General features: G+C 41.4%; 1 protein-coding gene across 2 annotated transcripts in view; it reads left to right on the top strand.

Moving 5' to 3' along the window:
* Positions 1-17,331, top strand: part of KIF13B (kinesin family member 13B) — a 202,503-nt gene continuing 185,172 nt past the window's right edge. For both annotated transcript variants that reach the window (XM_043487165.1, XM_043487164.1), the window contains exon 1: positions 1-150. In XM_043487165.1, coding sequence (XP_043343100.1) covers positions 96-150 — 55 coding nt within the window. In that variant the 5' untranslated portion in view covers positions 1-95. The remainder of the gene's footprint in view (positions 151-17,331) is intronic.

Genomic DNA, 17,331 nt, shown 5'->3' with positions numbered 1-17,331 from the left:
TCTCTCCCGTAGCCCCCTCCCGCCCGGTCAGCCCCAAAGAGTTGCCCGGTGGCCGCGGCAGACGGAAGCCGAGCGAGAACCTCGGCGGCGGCAGGATGGGAGACTCCAAAGTGAAAGTGGCCGTCCGGATCCGGCCCATGAACCGAAGAGGTGAGAGCCCAGATAGCCCGGGGCCGCCGCGGCGGAGGCGGCAGGTGCCTGGCGCGCCCTTGCCTTGGCCGCGGCCGCCGTGTGGGGTCCGGCCGGCCCCGCCCCTGAAATCTGCGCCCGGGCGAGGGGGGCGGCCAGCGCACCCCGAAACCTCGTCCTCCGCGCCCGCCCCGCCTGCGCGGGACGCCCCTCCCCTCGCCGGCACCGCGTCCCGGGGCGCCGCGGGCCCCACGTCCCATCCCGCTGCCCTTCCGCCGGTGCTCCCGCCCCGCTGCCCTTTCGCCCTCCGGTCTCCCTGCCCTTCAGGAGGGCGCCCGCGTCCAGCGCCCCGGGCTCGCTTCCTCCTTCTCCACCCGGCCCCGGGTCCCGTGCCCCGCGCGCCCCCGCTCGCGGCCCTCCAGCTGTCAGAGCGGCCCCGCCCCGGGGGTCCTCGCCCTCCGGCCTGGCCGGGACAGCCGGGGACCCCCAGGCCCCACGTCGGTGGCCCAGGCGTCCAGACCCCGCTCACCCGTGGCTCGCGGCAGGAAGAAGAGCAGGGAGTTGGGCTTACTCCTGAGAAAGCGCTCTAGAGAAAAACTCCTTTCTCTTGGTGTTTAACTTTAATATCCCTTTTAACCTGGACGGTCAGAAAGACTTGTAAATACTTTGATTGAACTTGGGGAGAGGAGTTGCCCGCCCCCACCCCACCCCCCGCTTTTTTTTTTTTTTTTTGACTGTTGAGAAAGTTTTGCTTTTGCTTGAAGTCATATTCGTCATCTCTCAACAATAAATAGCTTAGGTGCCAAGATTCTTGTGAAATTGTATCTTTCAAGCATTCTCTCAATTCTGCAGGGAGGGTAGAGAAAGCAGATAAACCGAGTACATTTTAAATCCTCTTTAAAGAGTCAGATGGAGTAGAGAGAACCCGACTCAAGTCAGAAGAGGTGGGCTGGGCCTTGGCTTTAATGCTTAACTAGGCTCGTGACAGGACAGATTACTTTAAACGAGATATTGAAAACACCTCCTACACCAGGTAATACTAGTGGGGAAATCATTAGAGTCCCAGGAGACGACTTTTCAATTGGTAAGGCTCTCAGTGCAAATCATTTGTGTAAGTAACAGAATCATTAAGTCGTTTTCACAACTTACTTGTTCATAGTTCAGTGTGGTTTAGGTCTGTGTAGAAATTGGCTTGCTTTCTGGTTGTCTTCGCTGTATGTTGAGACACACAGATCAACAGGTTGGCATACTGGCATTTTTTCTTTTTTTGAGTTGGTGATTCCTCCTGTTCCTGCTTGGTCGGCTAAAGGCTGTCAGATGACACAGAAGAAGTTTTCCCTAAGAACTTAATTACTTTACCTTCTCAAAGAGTGCACGTTTTGGGTCTTCAGTCTCGGCCTTACTAACTCCACACTCTGACACAATGAAAGAACTTAGATGAACTGTGGAAGTTTCCCGAAAGCTTCTGGTCTTAAAGGAGTTCAGGCAGCTTTATTTCAGTTCATTTCAAGTATATTACCATCACAGTGATTTAGAAACAAGGCAAAACACTAAGCCACAGAAAAGGCAAAGTAGCTGGGATTTGATTCTGAAAGGGTGATTTCAGCACATTTTAAAAATTTCCTGTTCACAGAAAACTTGGGAAATGTCAGTGCTAAAAAGAGGCAGCTAACTCTCAATTAAAATTCTTCATTCTTCCCCTCCCCCTACTTTGAATTTCAGTTTTCCAGGGGAAGTACTAACCTTTTTACTTATACATAGTCATTGATTAGACATTGATTGTAAGTGTCAGTATTAGAGTTTCAAGGGATGCATAGGATAATACTTACAGTTTTGGAGTAGATGTTAGCTATTCTTTTGAACTCATTTTAAAATTAAAGTGTATGCATAGATCCTTTACCCTTTAAATAGAAGTGCATTATTTGTGGTAAACTGCCTCTTTAATTTAGTGCCATCTCTTATAGTTCCTGAGTGCACGTGGACTTTTTTTTTCAGTGATTGCTGTAGAGAATTACAAGTGGTTCTATTTCTATTTTGTCCTAAAGGAGTCATTTACATACATCTTGAGGATCTAGTGGAATACAATGGAGTGAAATTCTAAAGCCAGTGATTTTTAAACTGCTGTGTAGAGTTTGCTTAAAAAGGCTAAAACCAAGCCATATCCCTTTCCAGTAATTTTGAAAAAAATTATTTGACCAATTATTACTTCTGGAAAAACTAATGTATTAAGTAATAGTATATAATTATGATGAATGGTAAACTTTTCGTCATAATTGTTTCTCCCTTGGCAGGTTAGTGCAGGAAGCAATCTCAGAAATGACTTTACCAGTGAGAATGAGATGAGAATGGGTTCCTGGGACGATGTAGTTTTATTCTATAAAGACTTACTTATTTTTGTATAATATTTTTCTCTTTTATATTTCTTCTATTTTTAAAAAAATATTTTTAATTGGAAGATAATTGCTCTACAATATTGTGTTGGTTTCTGCCATGTATCATTCTGAATGATACTTGGAATCCCATTAGCTACCTGTTAAGGAAAATCTTAAATTGGCAAGAAGTTTCTAGTGTACTAGTAAGTTCTTCCTGTGATTCAGTGTCTGACTGGGCTTAGGTATTAAGGTGGATGGTTGGTTTCTTTGCATTTGCTCAACTATATGTGGGCTTGGGGAACTTAGCTGAACATTCAGCTTTAGGCCTACTTCAGTAATAGCGAGAATTGTAATGGTTAATGAATATGCATTTGTCGGGAATATTTTTATTGTTATACATTTTAACATTATACAAACATTATACATTTAAACAAAAAATAAAAAGGAAGAAGTCTCCAACATTCTTTCACCATAACAATTCACACTCATTTTCTTACTTTCATTCCAGTTTGTATTCACATGCCTGTGTAATTCTACATAGTTTCAATACTACGACTTTTTTTTCCCGCTTTTCTTCCTCTGAAGTATGAACTTGAACAGCTGAAGTCAAAGGGGTCAAGCTTGTTTTGTCACGAGATCTGGGAGTTCTGTTTGCAGTTCTATTTGTCCGTCTCTGCATGTCATCTCTGAGACGTGTACAGCTCACCAAGTAACCTGGTTGTGTTCTGTGTACTGTAAGGAACACCTGTTCATGCATTATTAACCAATCTAATTATTAAATGAGCCGAAGTTTTACACGAATGACTGATGGCACTAGTTAGGTCAGCGACATCTCCTGTTCAGTAATTTGATGTTTTATAACTGTAGATGGCTTAAAAAATATTTAATATTCATTGAATGCCTGCCAGGTGTCTATCTTATATTAGGTAGTATGGGATTTTATTGCCTTCCTCAAGGGACTTCTCGTGGCTTAAATATGTGTGAGATTAACTATCAAAATAAATCTAGGTAAAAAACTGTTTGGGAAGTACATTTGCTGAGGTGTGATGAAACCAAAAATTATGTTAGAAATTTAGCTAGAAAGAAGAAAAACCGGTGAAATGGGTTATTTTGGGTGTTAGGAAGCATGGTCAATACATCTATTTTAGCAGGGATTTCTCAAGGGTTTGGTTTGCATTTCAGTCTTGATGCAGTGAAAGTCACAGAGAAGAATCATCATTATGGTGAAAGATACAAAAACTAATGTAATGTCAAGTAGAAGTCAGTGCTTAAGTGAATTACAGTTTAATATCTCAGTGAATAAGATATTTATAGACATTAAAAATGATGAAAATCAAAACCATTTAAAAAGGAAGACTTCCTTATGTTAGAAAAAGCAGACTGTAAAACAGTATGTGTAACTGTATGGTTGGACCTACTATCATGATACTACTATGTAAAAATACCAACAGGAACAGGCAAGGGCTCGAAAGAAATGTGAAAAAATGAGATTGGTTGTTCTTGTTGGGGGAATTTTATTTCCTGAACACTTTCTCTTGGTGTTGGCTGCTATTAGAGCATTAATATTTTTTAAAGTGTGCTTTACAGGGGGGGCTTCCTGGGTGGTTCAGTCGTCTGGACTCCACACTTCCTCTGCAGTGGGCACAAGTTTGATTCCTGGTCAGGGGACTAAGATCCTGCATGCTGCGTGGCATGGCCAAGACAAACAAAATAAATAAAGTGTACTTAATGTTGTATGCTCATGAGGAAATGACTGTCATATGAAAAGATAGGATTGAAAGGTAAAAAACCTGTAGCAGATTGCTAGTGACTAAATGCCAGGTGTATGAGAGGGAGATGTAGGAATTTAGAGAGATCCTTCAAAGCCTGGTGATGAGGGAAGTCTTCTGTGTGGAGGGAGGGAGCTTATGGTTGGAACGGTTTCCCGTGGGAGAAGAGGGGAGTAGGGGGAAATTGGTTTTTTGAGAAGGAAGTACCGCCTGAGAGCAAAGGCACAAGGGTAGGAGTGAGCCAGGCTAGGTTAGGCACAGAGTTGAGATAAGATAACCCTCCTCCCTGGCAGGGGGGTTCCGTCAGGGGGATCGGAGACTGGTGAGATGAGAAAGGTCAGGCCAAGTTGCAGGGGGCCCAGAAGTCTGGCTTCAGGGTGGCCGGGCCATGTGCGCCGTTCAGCTTTTTATTAATAGAACTTTGTGTGGGTCTCAAGACACATGCATGATTAGAAAGATAGCCAGATCTCAGGGCAGGCTGCAAAGCCTGGGTGAGATAAACTGATTCAGGGCATCACTGGGCAACGTGGTGAAAAATGAAGCCCCCAGAAGAGGAAGGAGACCAGTCAAAACCAAGTGAGCAGGTGGGAATCAGAAGACAGGTGAGGGAGGGAGGTTCAAAAGGGACAGGACATATGTTTATCTATGGCTGATTCATGTTGAGGTTTGACAGAAAGCAACAAAATTCTGTAAAGCAATTATCCTTCAATAAAAAAAAATTTTTTAAAAGGCAGGCGAAACTGGGACTGTAGGAGTCCCTGTGGAAGGACTGTTGGAAGACCCTGGTGGTCCAGGAGAACAGGAGATCCCCGGAAAGTCAAGGTGCAGTGTGGGGCGGGAGCATGTTTGAAACAGGAAGGTATTTTTTGACTCCAAACCCACTGGTGGTTCTTAAGCCTTCTCAGAGAGAGAGAACTGGTGTTGGAGTTAGAGATGACTGTGGATGGAAATTTCTGATACATTTCTGAAACAGAAGATTCTTGTTCTATTAGCATCTGCTCGATATGCTAATAGAGGATGAGACACATCTATCACAACATTCTTCTGTTTCTACTGTCAACTCAGTGACTGAAAATGGGATTTATACTCATTGGATTAGAGGCTTTTGAAGAAGAAAGTACAGGTTTATCAAATCAAAATTTGTTTGAATTGGCATTGATGTCCATTCCTCCCCACTGCTCCGTTCCCCCCAGCCCCCTGCCTTGACTCACACCTCCATAAAACAGTGACCAGTGTCAACTTTTCCATTTCTTAAGTTCTGAAGATGGAAGAAGCCACCGGCAAAACTATTGGTTAAGCAGATGAATTGAGCTGCTTACTGGGTGGAAATGTATTTATTATTGATCTCTGCTCGCTGATCAGTTTCCCTTTGTGTTCAAAAGCTTGGCCGGCAGAAGCAGTGTATTCATTAGGAAAGTGTGTGAAACTGGCTGGTGTAAGGGACTTGAAGTCCACAACTTAACTGGTATTGGGCTTTACCTCTCAGAAGCTGTTGATATCTTTAAAAGCTGCTATTGGCTCAGAAGTTAAAGAATCTGCCTGCAATCCTAGGGTCAGGAAGATCCCCTGGAGGAGGAAATGGCTACCCACTCCAGTCTTCTTGCATGGAGAATTTCATGGACAGAGGAGCCTGGCGGGCTACAGTCTTGTGGGGTCACAAAGAGTCAGACACGACAGAGTGGCTGATAGACACAAGCATTAATGAATTAGCCTATTCAATTTAACATGTGTTGATTGGAGGAAAAAAATCATAGCTACTTTTTGAGAGTTTTCTATTTGTGAGCTACAAAGTTCATTCCTTTTTTTGTTGTTGTTCATTCCTTTTTATACATTATTCTTGAAACAAAAGTTTGAAAGGTGGTTATAGAATTTCTATTGAACACAATCTCAGAGAAGTTAGGTAACTTGCCCAGAATTACAAAAGCAGGATTTTGGAGCCTGAATTTCTCCTGTTTTGCCATTAAAGCTTGTGCTTTTACTGCCGTATCAGACATGATGATCTTCACAGGATGCTGCATTCCTGAGTTTGCGTAATTTTCAAAGATGTGCACGATATATGAGAAGCATAAGTCATGATCCTTGACCAACAGAACTTACTGTCTGGTTGGTAATAAGAGGTACACAGGGTGAGTCAGTTATAAGGATACAGTCCATGCATGCTATATATACTAAGTTGCTTTAGTCGTGTCCAACTCTTTTTGACTCTATGGACTGTGGCCCGCCAGGCTCCTCTGTCTATGGGATTCTCTAGACAAGAATACTGGAGTGGGTTGCTGTGTCCTCCTCTAGAGGATCTTCCAAACCCAGGGATCCAACCTGAGTCTCTTACGTCTCTTTCACTGGCAGGTGGATTCACACACACACACACACACACACACACACACACACAAGAAGATAGTACACAAGTCAGCAACAGTGCTTTTTTTTTGGCCATGCCAGATGGCGTGTGGAATCTTAGTTCCCTGACCAGGGTTTGAACCTCTGCCCCCTGCACTTGAAGCATGGAGCTCCAGGGAAGTCCGAGCAGTGCCTTATGAATTAAAGAAATGGGGGTGGGACTTGAGAATGATGAGTAATGGGTTGAAGACAATTGACAAGGAGGAAGACAAGTCAAGTGGGGTGCATAGCATGAGTTGTTGAGCTTAGCAAAAGGTGGAATTAGCCAGATATTTGCAAGAACAGCGGGGAAGTTAGCTGTAAACATTCAAGCAGCAGGAAGCAGACAGTATCTTGTAAATAACAGTTAGAGAGGTTACCTTGTGCTGACATATCCAGAGCACTGAACTAGATTATTTTGATCAGTCTTTCCAAAAATTCTAGGAAGAATTTATACGATAGCTCATTTTACAGACAAGAAAATGGAAACTTGGACAAAGTTACTACTTGCACCAAATCACATAATTACCAAGTAGAGGAACGGAGGACTGGAACGTGGGCAGTTCAACTCTGGAGCCACAGCCCTTAAATTCTGTGCTTTCTTGGAAAAGCTGGAAGCATGTGGCGAGTGGGGGATGTGAGGAGTGATGGAAGGTGGCTTCACTGAAGTTGAGAAGTTTGTGGGGAGCAGAGCCGAATGAAGTTACCGAAGTGAGGTCCAGGCAGATTCAGGGGGGATCTAGGACAGGATAAGGGGTGCAATGACTGTAGGTTTGTTTTAGGTAAAATTGGTATGAACATATTAGTTCCAGGTGTACAACTTAACTCTTAAAAAGTGATCGCTACAATAAGTCTAGTAACCATGTCACCAAACAATTTCGCCCCCTTCATCCATTTTGCCAGCCTCCAACCCTCTTCTCTATAACCACTGGTCTGTCCTCTGTGTCTGTGAGACTTTTTTTGTTTTAGTTGTATTTCTTTATTTTTTTACTTTACAATATCGTATGGGTTTTGCCATACATTGACATGAATCCCCTATGGGTGTACATGTGTTCCCCATCCTGATTGTTTTGTTTTATATTCTTCATATTTATATTTTTTTATATAAATAAAACTATACGGTGTTTGATTTGCTTAGTACAGTACATTCCTTGGGGTCCATCTGTGTTGTCACAAATGTCTAGGTTTTTGAAAGGGGCAGTGGCACTGTTACAGAGATGCTCTCGGAAGAGAAATTAAGGTCTGCATCTTTACCTTGCTCACAAGCTGATACATGAGCTTGTTACTCCTAGATGGATGCTGGTGAAAGACACAGGACTTTGGGGTCAGATTTCGCCTGCAAATCCCACAGGAGTGATGTGGAGGGGTCCAGACGGATGCTCTGCAGGCAGTGGGTTTGGGTTTGGGTTGCATCTGAGGAGCACTGAGCTGGGAACCCCATTGCTCTTAAGCGGTGAGCAGACCTGCTGTTTGTCCTGAAGGTTGCTGGCTGGGGCCGCATTCCTGAGAGGTGGGTGATGCAAAGACCCTTTGTGGCCTTGCATTTCAAGGTGGTGTGAAAGCAGCCAAGATTTAGGAAATATAGTGAAAGTTGCCAGTTGTGTCCGACTCTTTGCAACCTCATACAGTCCATGGAATTCTCTAAGCCAGAATACTGGAGTGGGTAGCCTTTCCCTTTTCCAGGGGATCTTCCCAACCCAGGGATTGAACCCAGGTCTCCTGCATTGCAGGTGGACTCTTTACCAACTGAGCCACAGGGGAAGCCCTAGGAAATATAGGATGACTGCAAAGCTTCCAGTTTAGATGACTAAGTGAATGAGTGCCGGTGTCATCAACTGAGATTAGAAATGTGGGAGAAGCAGGTTTTAAGGTAGAGGTATGGGAAGTTATGAGCTCTCTTGTTAGACATTCAACAGTATTTAGTCAGTGCTTATCACACACCACCCACTGCACCTACATCTTCAGATGAGATGTAGTGTATGCCTGGAAGAAATGCAACAGACTTGTTGAGTTTTAGGTTCTGAGGTGCAGCCAAGGGGTGGATCGAGAAAGCTGTTGTACAGGAGGCTGAAAATAAGGGACTGGAGATTCGGGTAGACATGGAAGTTGTTACTATATTTAGAAGATCTTATAGAACACCAAATTAAGGCATGTTCCTGAAGGAGGAGGTCACAGAGGCTGAGAAGACAGGCGTAAGGAAAAGCAGGTGAAAGTAATGTGGTGGCCCAGGGTGAAGAATGGCAAAAGAATAATTTCGACTGAATGAATGAATTGCTGTTGGTGGGTTGGTAGTGGGCTGAGAAATCAGTGTGTGTGCTCATATGGAGGCAGTGAGTATACGGGAGTTTTCTTTCAAGAAATGGCGTATAGAAAGCCATGGTAAAGAATGGTCTTCTGGAGATGAGGAACAGGCCTCCCCCGCTCCCTGCCAACCCAAGTCTGGGAGTTGTTTGAGCCTTTTTATCAACAGGGAGAAATAGTCATTAGAGTGGAGAATTTTTGAAATATAGAGGGGAGAGGATCATTATACAATGGGAAAGCCCTAGAGTGTTCAGTTTTCTTGATGAGGTAGAATGTGAGGTTATTAATTGTGAGTGAGAATTGGGTTGGCTGGGTTCTTCAAAGTAGTGATTATTTAGAAGTGTGGTTGAGGGACTTGAACCATAGTTTACATCCATTGATGGTAGTGGGACCATTCCTTCTGAGCTATTTTTGAGATGTAATTCACCTATCAAAAGTGTATAATTCAGTGGCTTTTAGTGTATTTGCAGAGTTGTGCAATGATCACCACTACCGGATTCCAGAACATTTTTTATCATCCCTACGAGAGACGCTCTCCAGTTAGTGGTTACTCTCCATCCACCCGCACTCCCATCCCCTCCCCTCTCCCCACAGCCCCTGATCTACATCTTGTCTCTGGATTTCCCTAATCTGGACATTCATATAAATGGAGTCATATGATTTATGGACTTTTGTATCTGACTCCTTTCCCTTGGCATAAGTCCTTTAGGACTTAGCCATGTTGTAGCATGAATCAATACTTCATTCCTTTTTAAGGCTGAATAATATTCTTTGGGGCTTACCTGATAGCTCAGATGGTAAAGAATCCGCCTGGAATGTGGGAGACCTGGGTTCAATCCCTGGGTTGGGAAGATCCCCTGGAGGGGGGCATGGAAAACCCACTCCAGGATCCTTGCTGGGGAATCCCCAGGGACTGAGGAACTGGCGGACTGCAGTCCATGGGGTCACACACAATCCGACAGGACTGAGTGACTAGGCACAGCACAGCAGTGTTCTGACATGGATATGCTGCACTTTGATGCCCATTCTCAGTTGATGGGCATCTGGCTTGTTTCCATTTTTTGGCTTTTAATGAATCATGAACTTTTGTGTAATGTAATAATAAGTTATTGTGTATTTTCCTTTCTCTTGAGTATGTATAAATATAGAAGTGGAATTCCTGGGTCATGTAGTAACTCTAACTCCTGCGGAACTGCTCAATGGTGTTCCAGAGTTACTGCACCATTTTACACCAGCTTCAGCAATATGTGAGGGTTTCAGTTTCTACACGTCTTCCCCATCAGTTTTATCGGCCTTCTTTTTGATTGCCATCCTAATGGGTGTGAAGTGCAGTCTCATTATGATTTTTTATTTTCTTATCCCCGATGTCTAATAATGTTAATTAAGCATCTTTTCATGTGCCTTTTGTATATATTTTCAGAGATCTCTATTCAAACCCTATTCTTATTTTTTAAATTGGCTTATCTTTTTTTAAAATTATTGAATTCTTAGAGTTCTTTATATATTCTGGATGCCAGTCCTGTAACAGATACTTGATTTGCAGATATTTTCTTGAGCATGTGGGTTGCCTTTTCATTCTTTCAGTGGTGTCCTTTGAAGCACAAAAGTTTTTCATTTTGATGTGGTCCAATTTATCTGTTTTTTTCTTTTGTTGCTTGTGCTTTTGATTTGATCTCTAAGAAGCCAGTGCCTAACTCACAGTCATGTGAATTTAATGTGTATATTTTCTAAGAGTTTTATAGTTTTAGCTCATGCATTTATTTAGGTCTTTGATTTGTTTGGAGTTAGTTTTTAAAATTTATTTTTGTTTTGACTGCGTGGCTTATGGGATGTCAGTTCCCTGACCAGGGATTGAACCTGGACCCTTGGCCGCAGAAGCCCAGAATCCTAGCCAGTAGGACACCAGGAAACCCCTGGAATTAACTTTTGAATGAGGGGTGAGGAAGAAATCAATTTTATCTTTCTGCACGTAGATACACAATTGTCCTAGCACCGTTTGTTGAAATGACTATATTTTCCCCATTGGATTGTCTTGGCACCCTTGTTGAAAATTAGTTGACCATAAATGTGACAGCATATCTCTGGATTCTCAGTTCTATTTCATTGATTTATATGTCTGTTCTTAGGTTAGTACCCTGCTGTCTGATTAGTATAGCTTTGTAGTAAGTTTGAAATTGGTGACACTGGTCTTTCTGCTTTGTTCTTCTTTTTTCAAGATAAATTTGTTTATTCTGGTTTTGCCTTATAAGTTTTTAAAGACCTACTTTCTAATCCTGGGAAGTTGATGAGTTTCTTGAAAACAGACTCAAGAGTATTTCAGTTGTTTTGGTGTTATCATCTCTCTTCCCCTTACCAGGCATCTTGTCTAGTATTTTCCTTCATTCCTCAGTCATTTCTTTAGCCGTATTAGAACTCAGTTATATTTTATCTTTTGTTTATTGCATAGATTCTCATGTTCAGTGGTAAAAACATAGAAGTAAGTGATTAGGATATTTTATATATCTCTTACTAGAAAGCAAACTACTTCCTTGCTCTCTTTCCTGTGTGGCATCACATTCTTTTTTTTCTCTTTGGGTCGTTGTTCATGCCTGGTTGTGTGCAGCTCTTTGTGACCCCGTGGACTGCAGCTCTCCAGGCCTCCCTGGCATCACGTCCTTTTTTTCTCCTTGGGTCAGTGGGCCTCAAAAGGGTCCCAAGCCACTTGTAATTATAGTAAAGAATATAAGTCTTATTTCCTATTCTAATAAGACTACTACATTCCATTTGGGAAAACAAGCACTTCATATATGAAATATTAGTGATGAATATTACGAGCATACCCAGACGTGTAAAAATACTAACTTTATGACACAGATTATTGAAAATAGAACCATATAAAGCATGCAAAATTTGCAATCTAAGATGTGACTCTTACAGTTATTAATAATTTACTATCTTCCTTGTGAATTTTACTTGTAAATTTAACAGTAAGTTATAGATAGATAAAGGGAGGTTTATTTGTATTTCTGAGTAGTAGGTTTGGTCTGAAAATTATTATTAATTTTCTGGAGAATTAGAAAGGCAGATTAATAAATGGACAACTCAGAATTATTTTGTCCACTCTGAGAATGATGCATCTCCCCAGACAGAACATGAGTTATATAAAGGGAGTCTTCCAGGCCCTGCCCATCTTTGACTATGATGTCATTGGAGACAGAGCCATCGCTGATTTATGCATTGCAGAAAGACTCATTTCAAATTATTGTTCACTTTTATAAGGTGACTAATTTGCTGGCTGAGTAAACTGAATTGTCAGCTGTTGATATTTTATTCATCTTGAGGAACTTGACCTAGAAAAAGATCCTGTTTGGAAAATAATATGGGAGCTTCAATGTTAGTGGAGTAAATTTCTGTCTGTCTTTTTCTAAGGACCATGGATACATCAAAGCATTCGTGGTTCTGAGTACTGTAAAATTTGATTAGTCATAACATAAACTTACAGCACTACTTAACTCTAAGATCACTCTCATTTTTTATTGGTTTTCAGACATAGTGCTAATTAAATACCAATCTTATTATTTTATGCTTCCCTGGGAGTAAGCTGTTGTCCATGTGTTACTTATTATACTAATGATGAGTATTTAGTGCTTTTTTTTTATTGTGGTAACATAGATACAAAATTGACCATCTTAAACCACTTTTAAGTGTACAGTTCAGTGGCATTAAGTACATTAACATTGTTATGGAACTATCACCACCATCCATCTCTAGAACTTTTTTATCTTGCAGAACTGAAACTCCATGCCCTTGAAATACTAACTCCCTGTGGACCCTTTAGCCCCACCCCTGGCAGCTACCGTCACACTTTTTATCTCTGACTTTGACTACTCTAAGTGTCTTCATACAAGTGGAATCCTGCAAAACTTATCCTTTGTGACTGGTTTATTTTTCTTAGCACTATGTCTTCAAGGTTTGTACATGTTTTAGCAGAATTTCATTCTTTTTAAAGATTGAATCATTTTCCATTGGGAAAAAAAATAGATACATACACATATACATACATATATATACACATACCACATTCTGTTTATCCATTCATCCATTGATGGAAAGTTGGTTGCTTCCACCTTTTAGCTTTGTGAACATGGTTGTTCATGTGTGTTCATGTTCACTTTCATGCTATTTTTACACAGGTAGAACATAACAGCTAGGTCTTTATCTTTTTAACCAAAGTGTTGTTCCAGACTAAGAGGAAGGTGTTTATCTTTTGGATTTTTGATAGGTGTTTAAATTTTTTTCTTTTTTAAAATCCAGCTTAAATTTAAGGCCTAAATTTGGCATTGCGATTTAATCATGGCTTTGCTTTCTAAGGGGCTTCCCTGGTGGCTTAGACGGTAAAGCGTCTGCCTGCAATGCAGGAGACTTGGGTTTAATCCCTGGGTTGGGAAGATCCCCTGGAGAAGGAAGTGGCAATCCATTACAGTACTCTTGCCTGGAAAATCCCATGGATGGAGGTGCCTGGTAGGCTACAGTCCATGTGGTCGCGAAGAGTTGGACACGACTTCACTTTCCGTTTCTTTGCTTTCTAAGAAGTATAGAGCAAGAAGTTTTCAATGGAGGTGTCATATTTAGAATTTTGAAGCAGTATAATTTTATTCAAGCTTTGATCACATTTAGATGTAAAATGCTTTTCGTATATCTGACCCTTAATTTTTTGTGTATGTTAGTTGCTCAGTCATGTCTGGCTGTTTGCGACCGCATGGACTATAGCCCACCAAGCTCCTCTGTCCATGGAGTTCTCCAGGCAAGAATACTAGAGTGGGTTGCCATTCCCTGCTCCAGGGGATCTTCCCGACCCAGGGATGGAACCCCTGTCTCCTGCATTGGAGGCAGATTCTTTACCGTCTGAGCGACCAGAGAATCTGACCCTTAAACTCTCTTCACTGCTCTTATTTGCTTGGGTGTGTGTCCTGGATGTTCCACCCATATTCTAAACAGTCTTGTGAAAAACCTTCTTGTAACAGCATTGGGGTGGGAATTTTATTTGATAATAAAAACTGAGCAATAAAAAAGTGAAGATAGTTTATAATTTTAAAGGCCACCTCCAGAGGGTTAAATGTAGGCACATTTGTTAGGATTGCCCTCTTTAGGACAAAATGAGTTTAGGTTGACTATATTAGCTATTAGGTAGTTCTTTGAATTATAAAGGATTTTCTGGGAATTGGTTCCTTAATCATGCCATTTAATATTTTCAAATTATTAATGTATCTAGTGAAGTCATGAGGGGTAAGATGGAGGAGCTGTGAAGAGTATAGGAGAAAAGCCTACAAATATTGAAGGAAAATGTTTGAATGCTTTCTCAATTCCAGATCATCTGAAATGAAGGCAAAACTCTGGTGGGCGTGGGGAAAGTATTTGATTTACAGCTTTGCAGGCATGCATTCTAGATGTGCACTTCTTTTTTTTTTTTTTTTAAGATGTGCAGTTCTGATACAGAACTATACATGCAGCGCCTTTGCTCAGACCAGACATTCTTGCAAGAAACTAATATCTAGCTTTGTGGTGGGTGGTGAGATAGCAGATTCTGAGTCAGTACAATTTCCGGAGGCTCGATAATGCACTTGTGTACAATATATACATATGGGGCTGGCCAATATAGCATGGTCAGAGGTCATTAAGGGGTGGTATTAACAAAGTATGATGTGTGCAAACTTTCTTGAGCTATGGGGCTAAGGAACGTTTTGTGCACGCTTAGTCGTGCCCAACTCTTTAGCGACCCCGTGGACCGTAGCCCGCCAGGCTCCTCCGGCCATGGGATTTCCCAGGCCAAAATCCTGTAGTAGGTTGCTAATTTCTTCTCCAGAAAATCTTCCCAACCCAGGGATTGAACCTGTGTCTCCTGCATTGGCAGGTAGATTCTTTACCTTGGGACCTCCTGGGAAGCCTGGGCCTAAGGAAAGGAAGAAGTAAAGATAAGGGCTTGAAAAGTTTCTTCGTTGTGACTAAGGCTTTCTTGCAGCATTTCTGTGACAGTATAGAGTGGATTTAAACACAAGTATTAGAAATAGACTTTAATATTGGTTGACCACAGTGAAATATAAGCCTTCAGGAGTTAGTCTTCCACACCTGGATAAAACATAGCTCTGTTTTCTTTTCAGTTCTCTTTGCCTGAAAAAAGTATTGGCTAAAAGCCCGACCACTGAATTTTTCGTACTTATAGATTATGTCTTTGCAAACAAATGTATTGATAAAATAACTGATATGAGAAAAGTTGAGTTTTGGTAGGACAGGAAAGGAAATTTTTGTTTTGTTTTTCATTTGTCTCAGTTACGTAAGTTAAAGCAATCAAACAAAAAATGAATCCTCTTTGCTGGCAGTGGAAATACTCTAAAGTTGTAATGAGTTTGACATTGACATTTGGCCAAGGTTCTTAGGAAAATACAAAATGACTCCAGTGGAGGGCAGTTTGTTTCGTTAGAGCATATCTTTGTGTAGTAGAGATAAGGCAAAGAGAAACTGTTTCATACTTTGGGTCAGAAATGTAGAGGAATATGAAAATAAGAGAACACGATGTGGCCTATATACATTAAAAAAAACCCCCAAAACTTTAAGATACAGTTCACATTTCATACAGTTCAGCCACATCAGTCGTTTTTACTGCACTCATGCAGTTGTGAAAACTATGAGCACAATTTTAGTACGTCTTCATCACCCCCAGTAGACACTTATGCCCGCCGACAGTCAGGCCTCAGCTCTCGGCAATAACTAGTTTATTTTCTGTCTCTATTTGCCTGTTCGGAATGTTAAAAATAAGTAAAATCATACAATAGGTGGTCTTTTGTGACTGGCTTCTTTTACTTAGCACAAACTTCATCTGTGTTTTAGTATGTATCAGTTCAGTTCAGTCACTCAGTCATGTCCGACTCTTTGCAACCCCATGAACCGCAGCACGCCAGGCCTCCCTGTCCATCACCAACTCCCGGAGTTTACTCCAACTCATGACCATTGAGTCGGTGATGCCATCTAACCATCTCATCCTCTGTCATCCCCTTCTCCTCCTGCCCTCAATCTTTCCCAGCATCAGGGTCTTTTCAAATGAGTCAACTCTTCACTGGCCAAAGTATTGGAGTTTCAGCTTCAGCATCAGTCCTTCCAGTGAATATTCAGGACTGATCTCCTTTAGGATGGACTGGTTGGATCTCCTTGCAGTTCACGGGACTCTCAAGAGTCTTCTCCAACACCACAGTTCAAAAGCATCAATTCTTCAGCACTCAGCTTTCTTTATAGTCCAACTCTCACATCCATACATGACCATTGGAAAAACCATAGCCTTGACTAGATGGACTTTTGTTGGCAAAGTAATGTCTCTGCTTTTTAGTATGCTGTTTAGGTTAGTCATAACTTTCCTTCCAAGGAGTAAGCGTCTTTTAATTTCATGGCTGTAATAACCATCCACAGTGATTTTGGAGCCCCCAAAATAAAGTCTGCCACTGTATGTGTCAGTACCTACTTAATTGCTGTAGTGTTCTGTTTTATGGATATACCACATTTATTCATCCATTAGTTGAAGGACACTTGGGTTGTTTACACTTTTTAGCTGTTATGAATAGCCAAATAATGCTGCTATGAACTTCTATGTATAAACTTTTGTATGGACATAGGTTTCTCCTGGGTATATCTCTGTAAGTAGGAATTGTTGGGTCATGTGCTAATTCTATGTGTAACCATTAGGAACTGCCAGACTGCTTTCTAAGGTGACTGCACCATTTTATATTCCCACCAGTACTGTATATAGGTTCCAATTTTTCCATGTCCTCACCTATACTTACCTGGCTTTTTTTGGACATGATCCAATTTACACTTTTATTATTTGTTCTTTTTTAAACTGCAATGTCACTGACAGTATTTATATTAGTTATATGTCTTTTTGGTTAGTTATGCTAGAGGGTGTGAAGTGGTATCTTGTGGTTTTCATTTGCATTTCCCCATTGTCTAATGAATGATGTTGAGCGTCATTTCTTGTGGTCATTGGCCATTTTTGTATTTTTTTTGGAGAGATGTCCGTTCAAATCTTTGCCCATTTTGTTTTATTATTTTGACTGTTCCATGTGGCATGTGAGATCTTAGTTCCCCAGCCTGGAATTGAACCCGTGCCTCCTAGAAGCATGGAGTTTTAATTACTGGACTACCAGGGAAGTCCCAGTCTTGGCCCATTTTAAAATTATTGAGTTGTAAGAGTTCTTTATATTTTCTGATGCAAGTCCCTTATTAGATAGATGATGCACAAATATTTTCTCAATTCTGTAGATTATCTTTTTACTCCCTTGATGGTATCGTTTGAAGCACAGAAGTTTTTCATTTTGATGAGGGCGTGCTAGCGCCATTTGTTGAAATGACTGTACTTA

The sequence above is a fragment of the Cervus canadensis genome, chromosome 14 (genome assembly GCF_019320065.1).
Source record: "Cervus canadensis isolate Bull #8, Minnesota chromosome 14, ASM1932006v1, whole genome shotgun sequence".
Lineage (NCBI taxonomy): Eukaryota > Metazoa > Chordata > Mammalia > Artiodactyla > Cervidae > Cervus > Cervus canadensis.
The sequence above is the reverse complement of the archived record's forward strand: the minus strand, read 5'-3'. Positions and strand labels throughout refer to the sequence as shown.